General features: G+C 40.3%; 1 protein-coding gene across 1 annotated transcript; it reads left to right on the plus strand.

The window, feature by feature from the left end:
• Positions 1-1172: 1172 nt before the first annotated feature.
• LOC149303250 (speckle-type POZ protein-like) lies at positions 1173-14596 on the plus strand. The gene is made up of 10 exons (XM_089481399.1): positions 1173-1210; positions 10923-11032; positions 12373-12444; positions 12566-12637; positions 12753-12824; positions 12922-13296; positions 13440-13495; positions 13610-13732; positions 14130-14272; positions 14452-14596. Exons 1-10 carry the CDS (start codon positions 1173-1175, stop codon positions 14594-14596), a joined length of 1206 nt encoding a protein of 401 aa, XP_089337525.1.
• The last annotated feature ends 1822 nt before the right edge of the window (positions 14597-16418 follow it).

The raw sequence follows: 16418 nt of genomic DNA on the forward strand, positions 1-16418 counted from the left end.
CTAAAGTATGCTTTTTTCTTTTAAATGTATAACAATTATTGGATGTATGAATATATAATGATAACAATAATGACTTCACATCTTCTTACATTATCAGGTTCTTCTGTATTTTGCCCCATACCTTTAGAGAAGTGTACAATTTTCTACTATCTGCCACTAACACAACCCGCACATCCATCTATGACACTATCCCTACAACTTTCTCTATAGTTTGTGGAATCCCCTCTAGCGTGTAAGCTTGTGCCGGACCCTTTTTACCAAACGTAATGAAATTGGATGTTTATTGTGTGTAAGGTGGGATTGACAAACCAGCACTCGTTAATCTTAATAGGTGATTTGAAAAATCAAGCAGAATACTGCATTGGAATTAAATGCACAAGAATCAGAATCATCAGCAAAACCACTTTAGGTTTCCATAGCAACTTCAACAATCTATCAATTAGCATTTCTAAAATCAAAGAAAGAGACAATGAAAACCGCTGTACCAGCAAATCTTTGATTCACAAAGATCTGGAAATAGGACGAGGATGAAGAGATTACAATACTGTATGGATGCTACAGATTACTGGGCAAAGTAAACACGGGACTTTATATATACAGTACATAGAAGTATAGATATATATCTGTGTACATCACACATTACATACTAGAGTACATGCATTTTGATTTTACTTATTTTCAAATTTTCAAAACCTGTACCCCTCTCCATTTGTCAATGAGAGTCATGATGACAAGAGACAGAATCTTACTGAGTAAAGGATGGCATTATAATCCTGAACAGGTTGCATATATATATATATATATATATATATATATACTACCTAAAAATATGTTAAAGGGACATCAAGTGTCCCATGCAGTCTCAGCAACAAAGAATGCATATTAAATTACTTACTAAAGTAAGTACACAAATATGCATTCTTCAAGCTGTGAAGTATGAAAAATAAATGACTTTAAGAGAAGCTGTAGTTCCAGTGGAAGGCTAGGGCTGTGTCCCTCTTTTCTATTATCTCAAAATGTTTGGTGAGCATGGGCGTTTCAGAGTGTTCTACAGCCTAAAAGTTATAACAATGTGTATAGAAGCAGCAGAAATGTGTTTATAAATTCAATTGTTTAAATAAAATACATTATTCTTCCTCTAAATACCTTACTTGGTTATACCATTTATATCCATGGCCACCATCTACTATGCTGTGCGCCAGGATATGACGTAAGACCAGAGACCAGTTGGGCAAAGTGCTCAGTAGCGTTTATGGGCTAGTTACAAGGATGATCTATGATTTATCCAACATGTCAAGGAGAAATGTCACACCTCGGACACAAAGTAACATAAGAGGTTTAAGTAAAGCCCTGCCCCCTAGCCACACCCACAACCATACCCCTAAAACAAAAGGTTGCTTGTTAGGTAAGGTGGGGGTGGCCATGCTCCTCTAGTCACACTCTGCAACTCAGATGCCCCGCCCTGGACACCTGAAATGTTGGCTATCTTGCATATTGGATAATCCTGTCTCTTGTGGTTTAGGTGCATTTTTATTGTTGACCAATGCAGCAGGGAATGTGTTAATCGTGCTGAAATTCAATAACACCGACTGCTGATTAAGCAAATTAATTACTGCTTGCTAAGGTAAAGGGAAACCAGGGAAAGATGTACGAACGGGTATCCTATGGATTATTTTTTGTGGAAATTATTGTCTTTTTTTCTCAACTTGATAAACTCCAGCATTACTAAAAATATGTTTTCACATCTGCATACTTTCCAACTCTGATGAGGCTGTGTATCATTTCTCTATGATCCTGTCTACCTTTACTCCTAGTTCTGTATTTACTGCCCTAATCCTGACTGAGAGGGGCACCCCCAGCCGCCCTCATATACAGGCACTGCATCCCTTAAAGGCACACGGTGATGAGTAATACATAATATGGAGGTTTTTTAAATGGGCAGGTTGGCAGGATCAGAAATCTCCCTTGGAAATTGCTCTTCCAAGCACACTGTGAACCAGATTTCAAAAACAGGACAAACAGACCCACCCTGGACCTGCCCCAGCCTAGATCAGAATACACTGCTCGTTCAAGAGATGTAGTCAGATTTTTTGCATGAAATATCTATAGAATATTGAAAAATATATTTTCTGTGATATTTAATAATACCAGTTGTTAAAGCTAGTTCCAGCAACAGGTTCAATGGTAACACTTGTTAGAGTAGCAGGTAATTTTTTTCATGACCACGTGACCAGTCCCTGTGTTCCCTGTGGGTATTTTAAGCATTAACCTACCTTAAATCAACGTCATCAACAGACAAACCCGTCCAACATTGATCTGTGAGTATTTATGACGGTAATTCGATTCTAGACTGGTATATTTTTGGAACCAGGCACTCCATAATGTTTGTAGCTCTTGGCCTCCCTTTCCCACTGGACACAGTTCTCTTGATCTTCATATGAAAGGTAATAATATAATGAGAGTCTATGAAATAAGTAGGCCAGTGATTACTAGACTTGTCAAAGTCATAATTAATAATTGAAGTGTTATTTGTACTCAAATGAGATCCTGAATATGTACTGTATATGAGGAGTGACTGAGAAATCATGTTTTATCTGAAGTAGGGGGATTCTGGATAAATGGTGGGACATGGAATTATAAAACCATAGGAATGGAAAGTTTGGAAACATCTCGAACGGTGTAGTCCCACAGCAGCCAGAGCAGTTCCTGTTAGCTAGCCCTTAGCTGGGTTATTACCATACCAATGCACACCGGTATTAGAGCCATTTGGTTCACAAGTCGCTACATAGAATCTTTGTGGTGGGCTAAAGGGTTAATATTTCAAGAGTCCCAGGGTCAGCTCATTTAGAAAGTTCCCAGGTATGGTTAATACAGACCTGGTGCAGAGGGGGACTTTCTTAAACATTTATACAGGACAATGTTCGCTCTAACACTAAAGCGTCTACAATTATACTTTGGTTTCACAGCAGTGGTTGAGAACAGCCATGTCTATCCACCCCAAACAAGTCCAAACAGCATAGAAATCAAGTGGCTGGTTTTATTTACGCCACACCCTTACAACGCATTGCCGTCAGACCAACAAGTGATGAAGATTACCCGGACCGTACTTTTCAACCTATACTTAATTGGAAGTTAAAAAGATTTTGTACCTTCACCCCGAGATAGGAGCAAAAGCCCAGAAAATCTAGGTCAAACACTGAGATTTCACAGACATACCTATAATAGCCGTGTGAGACATTTAGAAAAGGAAAAATGTATTTAATTTACATCATTTGATTCATAAACATATATTCTCTTGTTTTGATACACATTATTACAGTTCGTCTTTTGGACAGGCTTCTTTGGAATAAGCATATCTGGTAAGAAACACATTTAGCCTGGTCCTACTAGGTTTTCCTTGTTCTAGATTACATTGTCCAAGGATGTGAATAAAGACCGTTTGCTTTTAAATGGACATTGTATAATTTCTTTACTCCGGAGTTCAAGCTGGAGTTTTCATATTGGTTTTTAATTTTGCGTTATGCGATCTTAAAGTGGGTCCCGGTATATTGTAGCGTCCAGAAAGAGGTGACCATCGACACGTTGATCGCGTATCACTCTATCGAGTGCTGACGCCAACCTGATTATTTGTTTCTTGTGATTATCAAGGTGGCTATAATTTTGGGGAAAACCAAATGCAGCACATTCAGAAATGGGGAAAAAACGTATACGTAGTATAGGGTTGAGACCAGGACTAGATTTGTTTGGCATGTACCTAAAGAGAATTGTTTGTGGGCTACTGCAGGAGATCATGTGGCAAGACCTTCTTTACAATATTTTCTCCTCTAGCACAGATGTTTTCCCCTAAGCATTCATTGCCTAGATTCTAAATGCTTGTGTGACTCCACAATCCACATCTTTTTCTGTGTTGGCCCAATATGATGTACCACCTAAAACGCACGACAAGTAGGCAAGCCATGATAGAGCACATGCTGCCTCAGTGATAGCTGTAGTATACCCTTTAATGCCCTCAGAAGATGTGGCCTGGAACTGTATAAAATATGATTTTCTAACATAGATAATGTAAGGTGTATCGATGTAACAGATACACTTCATAACTATTCTCTTTGGTATTGAGCTATATTTTAGCATGAGCAGAGGTGTAATTAAAAAGACAATTTTGAGAGCAATTGTTACTTCCTTCTTATTTTTACTAATTGTCTCTGTTTCTGCCCTTAAGGAGGGATCCAAGAGGGTAGTCATTGGGACCCGTCTGGAAGGAGCAGCTCTATTTATTTTCCAATGGCACGTATTTCCACTTCTCCTTCGTATATTTTCATGTATGATGTCATTCAGTGACAAGGGTGCCACTAAAAAAGTCCTTGGAGCTATGGGTATCACATCCAGAATGCAAGCCTTATGTATTTAGGGCGCAGGGCCTACCTAAAAGAGGGATCCCAAAGTTATGCTACTGTATCTGGTGTATGGCATTGTATTAAACAACATATGTAACAATGTATGTGGTAATATATAAAATGAAGGCTATTATCTATCTGATCATGATACTAAATTGGTATTTAGGGAGACAAGGTGCTGTTTTCCTCTATACTTATTAACTTATAAAAATGAGATTGAGTATCAGATAACTCAAGTAGCTTGGCTGTATCTCAATCCATATTTCACACAAATCTATTTATATTTTATGAGCAAATATTAAAAGGTATTTCAACATATTTGGGTGGCTATTGTTAGTCATTGCGCACACTGTACAGCTCCTCCGGGTTAAAATTAAACAAAGTCACATTCTGCAAGAAGTTCCGTAGCTCTTTGGCAAAAGCAGCTCTCAATTTAATCCTTAATATGCTTAATACGCAGTGGGTTGGTACTGTGACCGTGTTCGTTTGTGTTACTGTCTAGTACGATACTGGCTTCTGTTTATTATATGTGACTGATAATTGCTGGATCGTGGTGTTCTCTGCAGAAGTCCTCATTCTGGAAGTATTCCACAACGGCAGGCAATGAAGTGTCACAGTGTACAAAAGCCTATACCCAGCTGAAAACATCACTACTATTTTAATGGCAAAAGGTCCCATATCTCAAATAATGGGATGATCTTGTTACATACGATAATGTTTTTTGTGATTCAGATCTTTAGTAGGTTTTATAGAGGCATTTTCACATTAAATGAACCACACCTCAGAATATGGGTGTATCATTCTCATCTTACAATGCATATTCTTTAATTGTCAGTGTTCCTTTGTACTAACCGTGCTACCTCCACCCTTTTCCAGTTAAATTTACTATTTGCATGGCAATAACCTAATGTCATCGCCAGGCTTAAGTTTTAATAGCCCTGTCATGTATCAGAAATAAAGCGTGAATAGAGTCCCAGCCCAGATGCACTTGTTATTTTCTAAAGACGCCAGGAGAATGGCATAGATTGGGGATAATAAGGCAAAATATTTAAAATATGCAATGGGGCAAACATATAATACACAAGATTACATAATTATACATTTAATTCATTGGACTACAACTTCCATGATAAACATCTATAAAGAGTCTGTCTGAAACGCATGGAAACTGTGGTCTATATGCAGAAGGGGGTTGGCTCCTCTAGGGCCAAGTACAGTCAATAACCTGATCAAAAACATATAGAGGAAGGTCTGGCTCCACTTTTGCTCGGATATGTAGTCTCAGAAAACAGAAATAACGTGCCAGATGTCTGATATCCTAAGGGTACCTGACCTGACCGTCCATAAATCAGTGTTATGTGAGTTGATGGTCCCTTCTTGCTATCCTCACTTAATTCTGGCACAATACTCAAGAGAAGACAGTGATGTCCTTCAAATGTAACTCCTGTGAATTCGCCTCTGTAAGGATTCCAGTGATAATTAAGTTGTAACCCTGAAAAAATGCAAAACTAAAACTTGACATCAGTGACGTCACTAGGGTTGGTGTCACCTGGCGCGATGAAACATGGTGTTACCCCCTCGACGTGCGTGGTGCCATAATTCCTCCTCCGCCGTCCAGTGATGATCTGCTAGTGCCAGGTCTGCCTCCTCCGCTCCGGTTGCACCGCCGCAGCTGCACTATGGTAGGGTAATCCCAGGCGGATTACACTCTCATAGAGTCCCCTGCCTGGTGTGGTGTTACCCCCTGTAAGGTGTCACCCGGGTCCGGTCCGCACCCCCCACACCCGGGTTGTGATGCCACTGCTTGACATGGGTCAAAGAGAGAGTGGAAAGGAGTGATCAGCAGTATGGTAAATAATACAGTTTACTTACTCAAATGTTTAAGATGATTTTCATTTAATTAAGGTTTACCTAATTGCTCTCTTAAGTAAATAAAGTTTACATTCACTTTAAGCTGGTTCCTCACACTCACCACAAACATTATGTAAATTCTTGGTGCTGTGTACGCACCTACTTGGGTGTAATTTGTCAGCATTACACATTCTGCAAAGCAAAACACTTATAAAATCATTCCGTGTCATTGAAGTAAGTGAGGGCATGATGGGCTGATCCCTCACTGACATGCACAGACTCTGAGTAGTTAAATTGTATGAAAGTGCACTGGGTGTTGCATACCTTTCTATGGATGATGCCTAAGGGTTGGGTTTCACCTTTAAGTGTTTTTAAAAAAAAAACTGTAATACACCCCATCTTCTTTTCTTTCTGCCTTTTCTCCTATCTCTCTTTGTCCTTGCCTCTTCCCCTCTCTGCAGAAGCCACTCAACACTCCCTGTACACAACAGTGTTCAGCAACCTCTCACCTCCACCCTGCGCTCAATGCTATCTGGTAGCCTCTCCCCCCCATACACAACACTAAGAGTAGCCCCTGAGTAGCACAAGAGCCTGTCGTCTAAAACAACTAGAGAGACACAGGCTTAGATGTAATTAAAGAAAGTTTTATTCAAACAGTGAGAGGGTTGTAGATAAGCCTTCCAGCAGAAGTGGTAAGGATGTGTCAGGGAATTACCATGTGCGTGGGATAGGCAGAAGGCCATCGTGAATACAAGATAAGACCAAAGACAAAATAATGTTATATAGACAAGGGAACTGCAACCCCATGTGCTAAATAGACACTTTAGCCATCATATCCACTTGCATATGTTAACTTTGAGGTCTCATATGCGTTTTGCCAAACCCCCCAGCTGTTTTCTATGCAGGTGTTCAGCCAAACACATCTTTCAAGGTGTATGAAGAATTATGTGCAGAGTAAATAACTCTCCATTGGTTTCAATGGTAGGGCTTTCCTGATGCTCATTGGCTACCAATCATGGTGAGAATCCTCGCACCACAGTGGAGAATCTGTACCTCTGCAGCTTTACTAAGTTAAAGTAAAACTTATAGTACTTACAAACTATTTTCATATACATTGATTGTTTTGGGTGCTTCTTGGGACACTGGAATGTCCCTTTAAAAAACTAAAATATGCATGTTAAATAAGATATATAGAAGTGGCAAAGGCATAAAATGGGCAGAATTTAGCCAGAGCACAGTGAAAATTGTCAGGATTTGTGGGGGGCATTATTAAATCCTGCTCCTTTGCATCTCATGGCATACGCCTAGTCCGCTTGGTACAGTTAACAATAGCTGTCAAGACAAAGTTAATAGATAGCTGTTAAGAAAAGCTGTTTGGATCAGATGGCCAAGACTTATTCTCAGTAGTTGCTACAACGTTTAGAACAAGTAAAAAATATACCCAGTGGCATATTCTGGCCTAGGCCACTAATGCCCAGGCCTAGAGAGGCAGGTCCATGGGGCGGCAGGTCCATGGGGCCGCAGCCCTTCTGCCACATTACAGGGAGCCTGATCACCATGTTACACAATCAGAGTCCCTGTAACACCAGCAGTCAGTGGGACGTTAAAACGGAGATCACTAATCTACCGAAACCTGGAGGGCTATGCCATGGTTTCCCTTTTTGGAGGGGGGCGGCAGAGGGCGCTATCCTGGGTCAGGAACTTTAGCAGCACCAAAGGTAAATATGCCATCTTATTTTCCAAACAGACCTGTTTACACCCCATTGTTTCTTCTGGATACATTCACTTTTCTTCCTTTAGTAATTAAAATGATGTTTCATGTAAGTGGTTAAATACACCTCCTGGTGGCCATTTTAAGCAATTAGAACCAATTAGGGTTTGAGTCTTCACATAACGCAAAACAGGCAGACTAGATTATTATTATTACTATTTTCATCATCATGTTATATAGCACCCAAAATGTACGCAGTGCTTCTTACAATAAATCAAGGGAAATGATAAGAATTAGAATTGATAAACTTAAACAAACCAACACATCATGTAAAGTGGACCCTGCTCACAAGTTTACACGCTAGAACTCATGGGCTTATCTGCTGTCAATATTATATGTTCATGTGTTTTTGTAACATTTCATTTTCAGTGATTCTAAGATCACTTAAATATTTTTGTCCAAATATTCTAGTATAGATAACTGCATAAGCACCTTTTGAGATCCCTTGCCCACTAGCAACAGTATGTTTCGTTTTAAGATTTTACTGATTGCCTAAATAGAACACTTACTCCATTTTAATCTGCAGGAAATACCTATAGCGAACCATTTTGTGTTATATGTGGTCAGGGTTTGGAAATGTTCTAAATTTAAATGCTAATTCCTCCAGCAGCTCAAAGTATTAATCTTCTTTAGGGTTAATCTGAGGAGTGGATTAAAATCTTGGCTACACTTGAGGGTGAAAAGGTGAGTTTAGGTAGTCCAGTTTATATAGAAAATTACACAACACACCAAAACAGTATATGAAAACACATTTCAATGGGCCATGTTTTCATGTCTTGACTTTGTTAGGAGCAGGGTCGGCGCTACCTATAGGCAAGGCCTAGAGCGCAGATCTACGTGGGGGCACCTCCTCTGCGGTGGACTGGACAAGGCTTTCTGGGGTGTATGTGTGTGTCTGGGTATGGTGGTTAGGGTGACCACATGTCCCAGATTGCCCGGGACAGTCCCGCAATCGGACTTTAAGTCTTGGGTCTCGGGCAGCCTCAATCCGGGACAATGCGGAGGAGAGAGAGGGGGGCGCCGAGCAATTGCTCATGAAGTTTTCAGCAATTGCTCGGCGCCCCTCAGTCTCTTCCGCGAGGCAGTGGGTGGAAGAGTAGGTAGATAGAGACAAGGGAGTGAGAGGGGGTAGATAGTGAGAAGGGAGGGAGAGGGGGTTGATAGTGAGAAGGGAGGGAGAGGGTGTTGATAGTGAGAAGGGAGGGAGAGGGGGTAGATAGTGAGAAGGGAGGGAGAGGGGATAGGTAGTGAGAAGGGAGGGGGTAGGTAGTGAGAAGGGAGGGTGAGGGGATAGGTAGTGAGAAGGGAGGGGGTAGGTAGTGCAAAGGGAGGGAGAGGGGGGTAGATAGTGAGAGAGGGGGTAGATAGTGAGAAAGGAGGGAGAGGTAGATAGTGAGAAAGAGGGTAGTAAGAATATTGAAATAAAGAGTGAGAATGAGTAAGAGTATGAATTGATGTGTGGATGAATTATGTGAATGAGTGAGAGTATGAATTAATGTGTGGATGAATTGTGTGAATGAGTGACAGTATGAATTAATGGGTGGATGAATTGTGTGAATGAGTGAGAGAATGAATTAATGTGTGGATGAATTGTCTGAATGAGCGAGAGAGAGATTGAATTAATTAATGTGTGGATGCATTGTCTGAATGAGTGAGAGTATAAATTAATGTATGGATGAATTGTCTGAATGAGGGAGAGTATGAATTAATGTGTGGATGAATTGTCTGAATATGGGAGAGAATTAATGAATTTGTGAGAATGCATTAATGAATATGTGTAAATGATTTGTGCAAATGAGTGAGAGAAAAAATAATTGTGTGAATTAATTATGTGAATGAAAGTGTGAATTAGTGAGTGACTTCTTAAATGGATCATTGTATTAAGTGTGTAAACAAAAAAACAGCTTTTACTGTGAGCATGCTGTGTACTTGCTGGTAGAAATTATTCTGTAGACAGAATTTCTAGTTAGTAAAGAGTATACTAATAACGACGTTAGATAAAAAGACAGGAATCAGCACAATAGACAAGAAAGAGTTTATATTGAGTAACTTGTATTATGTCTCTATGTTTTGTATTTTGTATTAGGTGATACATTCATTCTGGTATCCAAAAATAAATTATCTTATAGATGGTGTATATACAGAGCCGGCCTTAGGTGTTCTGGCGCCCTGTGGGAACTACTCCTCTGGAGCCCCCCCTCACTACCCCCCTCTGCCCCTTCAAACTACCCCTCCCTGCCCCTTCAAACTACTCCCCCCTCTGCCCCTTCAAACTACCCCCCCTCTGCCCCTTCAAACTACCCCTCCCTGCCCCTTCAAACTACCCCCCCTCTGTCCCTTCAAACTACCCCCCCTCTGCCCCTTCAAACTACCCCTCCCTGCCCCTTCAAACTACCCCCCTCTGCCCGTTCAAACTACCGCCCCTCTGCCCCTTCAAACTACCCCCCCCTCTGCCCCTTCAAACTACCCCCCCTCTGCCCCTTCAAACTACCCCCCCTCTGCCCCTTCAAACTACAAAAACTTTATTTAACATGGAGGATGTTAAATAAAGTTAAAAAAACAACAAAAAAAACGATGTTTTAATTTAGGTGCAGAGGGGGCGGCGGCGGACCCTACAGGATCATTGTGCATAGTATCCATCCCTTCAGACTCGTTTTAGACCAACTTTGAGTAGGCTACAATCAGAGAGCGTTGCCCATAGTCAACAACAAATGTAATTAAAAACCCAGCCCTTGGGCTTAATATTCAATTTTGTCCATTGTTAGTATTGTCATTTTAAAATGTTGTATTATTGTTAATATCAAGGTTATTAATGCATCTCAAACATTTATTATGGTACTCAAGGGTGTTTGTGTTTCTTGGAAACAGTTTTCTGTCCGGTTTATTAACGTGTGTTTCCCTCTTAGCCCACGACCTCCTCCATCGGCTGAATACCATCATGGCCAGAATGCCTCCCCCTCCTCCCCCTGCGGAGATGACCACCGGCCCCGTTGCAGAGACGTGGTGCTACACCCAGGTGGGACACCATAATGATTCACCTTAATACAATTTAGTATTAGTAAAGAAATGACTATAAACATGGTGAGATACCATAATGAATCATTTTTTAATAGGAAACGGGGAATGGCTGCAGGGTACAACTCAACTACTCAACTAGCATGCACCGTTTACCTAAATAATTACAATAACAGTTATTTCTCTTTTCCATGTAGCTTCCCCTTTAAGGGATGAACCCCTACATCAGCATGAGGCTAGCATGAGGCTCCCCATTATGAGATAATGGCATCGGCTTTGTGAGTCCTGCATTCTAAATGCTCTCAGTGTGGTACAGAAAGACGCAGGTAAAGGCTGGTTTCTTATTAGCTCCTAAGATATATTAATATAAAAACTACAAATATGATATAAAAAACTGCAACCTGTATGATAACATGTCACCTAACTATGTACGAGTTCCCACCCAAACAATTCTTGATGTATATTATATTATATTGACATTAGGTAAACTGCTAAATTTTCTCTCTCTCTATTCCAGTTCTGAGTACCACACTATTTAAGAGAAAATGGGTAAGTTCAAATATTTTTCTCCTTGTTCATAAAGCATTTATCAGATCGGTCCAAAGTATCCATTTCTGGATCTTTAAAGAACTTCTCACCTAGCCATGGAGGTTGTCATCATTTATCCTGGACGGTTTCACCGGCGGGTATCGTATCCCACTAACCGATTGTCTCAACCGGCCACTGTTTTTGTCAACAAGAAATGTCAATTAAAAACCGAGCCCTTTTTAGGGTTCATATTCAATTTTGTCCGTTGTTGGTATTGTCATTTTGAAAATGTTGCATTATTGTTAATATCCAGGCTATTTTCAAATTGCAGAAATTGCTAGGGTTAATATTCAGTTTTGTATATCGCTAGTATTGTTATTTTTAAATGTTGTATATTGTTAATATTAAGGTTTTTAATTAAATTGTATAACTTGTTAGTCAATTTTAAATTTTGTATAATGCTAATAGTATTTCTTTTTAATTTTGTAGATTGTTAATCTTGTTTTTAAATTGTATACATTGCTAATATTAGGGTTCAAATGTTGTACATTACTATTGCTAAACGTTGCACATTGTTAATACGAAGTATTTTTGTGTGTTTATGTGTATAGAGCGTGTCATAACCTAACTTCTTAAGCTGTTCCTTCCTGTTATCTTCATTCATAAACCCATCAGACCTAAGCCAGCATGTTGCCTCTGATTTAAATGTACACGTGCAGATACATAGGCAGCGGCTGGCTTGTGCATGCGTTGTGTTGGACATGTTTACATGTATTTACCAATGTATAATAACCATTCATCTGTCTGTAACAGCTCGCAGACACCGACGTGGCCGCCGCCGCCGCCATCAACATCAGGGCGTGCTGGCCATCGGCATTCAAGAAGGTGAGGTGCATCTAAAGGCTATATTATGATATGTCGGCAGCGGTATACTTCTGTATGCTGTGCGTTGTACATGTTTACACGTATGTACCCGCGTATAATAATCATTTCCTGTCTGTAACAGGAAACAGCCTCCAGGAGGTGATTGACCGCCTCCTAACTGGAGAAGGGGCGGTCCTTCTAGAGGCAGAGGAAGGTAAGATGCTTCTAAAAGATATTTTATGATACATCTGCAGCTTTATACTTTTGTATGTTGAACATGTCTACACGTATGTACGTGTTTATAATAATCATTTATCTGTCTTTAACAGAGCAAAGCCTGCGACGTCTGCAACAGGGCCTCCGCAGGGATGTAGGAGGGTGGATTATTGGAGTAGAGGAAGGTGAGATGCATCTAAGATATATTATGGTACTCAAGGGTGTTTGTATTTCTTGGAAACAGTTTTCTGTCCGGTTTATTAACGTGTGTTTCCCTCTTAGCCCACCACCTCCTCCAGCGGCTGAATACCATCATGGCCAGGATGCCGAGCCCTCCTCCCCCTGCGGAGATGACCACCGGCCCTGTTGCAGAGTCGTGGGGTTATACACAGGTGAGATACCATAATGAATCATTTTTTAATAGGAAATGGGGAAGGGCTGCAGAGTACCAGTCTTACAATATGGCTATCCTGGGACATTTGTTTGAAGTCATAACTTTTGTTATCATCTCTGGCCAGAACACCATGAATACGGTCAAAGTTCCTGAATGCCGCCTGGTCGGTGAACTCGGAGGACTATGGGAAAACTCGCGTTTCACCGACTGCTGCCTCTGCGTGGCTGGTCAAGAGTTTAAAGCGCACAAAGCCATTCTGGCAGGTTGGTGGCGATTAAAAATTAGATAAAAATATACAATTATTTCTAGCGTTTCCACTGCTTTGCAGGTTGTTGAATCAATGCCTAAAGTTTGCTGTTACGGTACTTTAATGTGAAGTTAACTAAATGTATTCTGTCCCACTCAGCCCGATCACCTGTGTTTGGCGCTATGTTTGAACATGAGATGCAAGAAAGGATAAAAGTAAGTTTCAAATTTTCGGGGCTGATAAGTTACCGGGCTATTACTGAAATTTAAGTTCTGTTCCTTTGCTGTCAAAACTAAGCAAACCTGCTTTTTTTTTATTATTATTTGTAGAACCGCGTCGAGATAATAGACGTGGAGCCTGATGTGTTCAAAGAAATGATGTGCTTCATCTACACCGGCAAAGCACCTAATCTGGACACGATGGCGGATGACTTATTGGTGGCTGCCGATAAGGTGAGTGCGGGAGGAAAGCCAGTGTTTGGTTCCCAATAACTTTTTTCTTTCAGGTGACAGCCAGGCAAGCCGGTCCGTGTGGGGTTTGCTTCACCGACTGAATCTTGTAGAAAGCAGACCGTTTTTAGATGGTATGCAGTTCAGGATCTTTTTATTGAAGATGAGAGGGGGTTATGTGTAGGGGGAGGCATTTAAAAAGTTTCCTTTTATTCTGGTTAAAGCTGCTCTCTGGTTCACTATAATAACTCTGTTAAGACACGTATCGGTGTTTTTAATGTTTGTTTTTTTGTTAGTCCAAAAGGCACCTTTTACTGGGATAACACTATTCCTCTTGTATTTTATCATGGTGGTTTTAGTATAGATCTCTGTACTCGCTAACATTCCTGTCTACCCGCAGTATGCCCTGGAACGCCTGAAAGTGATGTGTGAGGAAGCTCTCTGCAGCTACCTATCTGTGGAGAACGCAGCACAGATCCTGTTCCTGGCTGATTTACACAGCGCTGACCAGCTGAAGACCCAAGCTGTGGACTTTATCAACTAGTGAGTGTGTTGGGATTGAGTGTATACTCTCATTGTCTGCATGTATGCTATATACTACTCCTTTCACCTTGTGAAGAATGTTCCCTTTTTATAGATGACCAAGTCGGTCCTTCCCCATATTTTTTACTTGTTTGTTGGACTTATTCATAGTGGTAACCTTTTTGTTTTGCTCCTTTCAGCCATGCATCTGACGTTATGGAGACAGCTGGGTGGAAGTCTATGGCTGTTTCCCATCCACATCTGGTAGCAGAAGCATACCGCTCCCTGGCTTCAGCCCAGTGTCCTTTTCTGGGCCCTCCACACAAACGTCTGAAGCAATCCTAAGAAGTTCCTGCAGGACCTTCCATCTTTCTCCTGAAGTCGATCATTATTCTTCATCCCACCGTAAGAGACATCTGGTGGTCATTGTAGAAGGAATTGAAGAGTAAACGTACAGTTGGCGCTACCACTACATCGTGTGCTGCCACCTATATCTCACCTTTCGTACGGATGGACTTCTTCCTTCTATACCGGAGAAAAGTTGGAATACAAGACCTCCTGCAGAACTATGGATTTTATGGACATGTTTCCTGGCTCAGATGTTCCCATCCACGGCTGGTAGCAGAAGCTTACCGCTCCCAGGCTTCAGCCCGTTGTCTTTTTCTGGCTCCTTCAAACAACTCTATGTAGATCCTGCAGCACTTCCAACTCATTATTCATCATCCCATCATAAGAGACATCTGGTGGTCACTGTAGAGGGAATTGGAGAGTACACGTACAGTTGGCGCTACCATTCCATCGTGTGCTGCCACCTATATTTCACCTTTCGTACGGATGGACTCCACTTCTTCCTTCTCTACCGGTGAAAAGTTGGAATATTACACCTCCTGCAGGATTACAGAATTCAAGGACGTATTTGCTGGCTCAGACGTTCCTCATTAATTTATAGGACCAGAGAGACGTTTACAGATGGAAGACCCTCCTTGTTCATATTTAGATATTAAATAGTTGAGTTATTGTAACCATCTTTTGTATTTTGTGCTACAAAAAAAAAGGACATTGTGATGAATGTGTGTGTGTGTGCGGGAGGTGTCAGCCTGGCCTAATCTACTCTGGGATCCATTTTTATTTTCTGCTTTTTTGTCTGATTTTTATGCACTTCTGAAATTGTTTTAAATGTGTTTTATTCTAACTACCTGCTTCCCTTTTTTTCCTCCCATCATCATGTACCCGCTTTGTTATGGATCCTCACCGCCATGACATTTCTTTTTATTTATTTAATTTTTATTTTTTTTAACTCTCCCCTGTTTTGAGGGGCTGCCACTCATATTTCAGAGGTTGTAGATTAATTTAGAATTTTTGGAAATATAAAAAAATATATAAATATATATTTTGTACTCTGCTGCACCACTATGTTTTTACCCATTTCGTTTAACTCTTTCACTGCTATGGAGAAGCAGCGGCCTGATATGTAATCTCCGTTACATGACTGTTACATAGAGCCTTTCCGCTCTTGTGGCTAGCAAAATATGAAGGAAATCGCGTTAATATATTAATAGTTTTTAATATATTAATATGTATTAATATGTATTAATTTTGAGTGTGTATAACTTCCACAGGGTTTCTGTCCTAAGAAATGGGTGAAAATACATTATTTTCACCCATTTCATATTGTTAACAATTAACTTTTATTTTATTTTATCAAAGCGATGGAGGAGGCTTCTGTTTCACGACAGCAAAGGTGCTTGCTTGTTGATTTCTAAAAGCTCATGTAATAAAAACGTGTGTCTGGAAAGATATGACATATATTTTATATACATACATATAAATAAATAAAAACACATAAATGTATACATTAAAAAAACACAAATATATATAAATAAAAACCACTATTTACATAGGGTTTTTTTTATTTTATATAAGCGTTTGTTTTTATTTATATACAATCCTAAAAAACACATATATCTAAAACGCACTTTATATAATCATACTTACATGCTTCTGAAAGGATAAACAGGTTTGTATCATGGATCAAAGCCACCGCTTTGTTTCCTCAAAGTGTTAACAGTATCTGTAGAACGTGGCCTTGATCTGCACGCTGTAAAGCGAGTTTTCTCCATCCTGGATTATCCGCGGCGGCTGGGTCACATTGCTTTTACATTACATA

This window comes from Sceloporus occidentalis, unplaced genomic scaffold, assembly GCF_023333645.1.
Source record: "Sceloporus occidentalis isolate IW3139 unplaced genomic scaffold, rSceOcc1.0.p SCAF_15, whole genome shotgun sequence".
Taxonomy (NCBI): Eukaryota; Metazoa; Chordata; class Lepidosauria; order Squamata; family Phrynosomatidae; genus Sceloporus; species Sceloporus occidentalis.

What these genes read in the sequence shown, in the direction of transcription:
- LOC149303250 (XM_089481399.1), top strand. Translation starts at nt 1,173, where the DNA reads ATGGCCACCATCTACTATGCTGTGCGCCAGGATATGAC. An exon ending in GGCCATCGGCATTCAAGAAG is followed by an intron (nt 12,445 to 12,565) that starts GTGAGGTGCATC and finishes TGTCTGTAACAG; the next exon opens with GAAACAGCCTCCAGGAGGTG. An exon ending in GCTGTGGACTTTATCAACTA is followed by an intron (nt 14,273 to 14,451) that starts GTGAGTGTGTTG and finishes TGCTCCTTTCAG; the next exon opens with CCATGCATCTGACGTTATGG.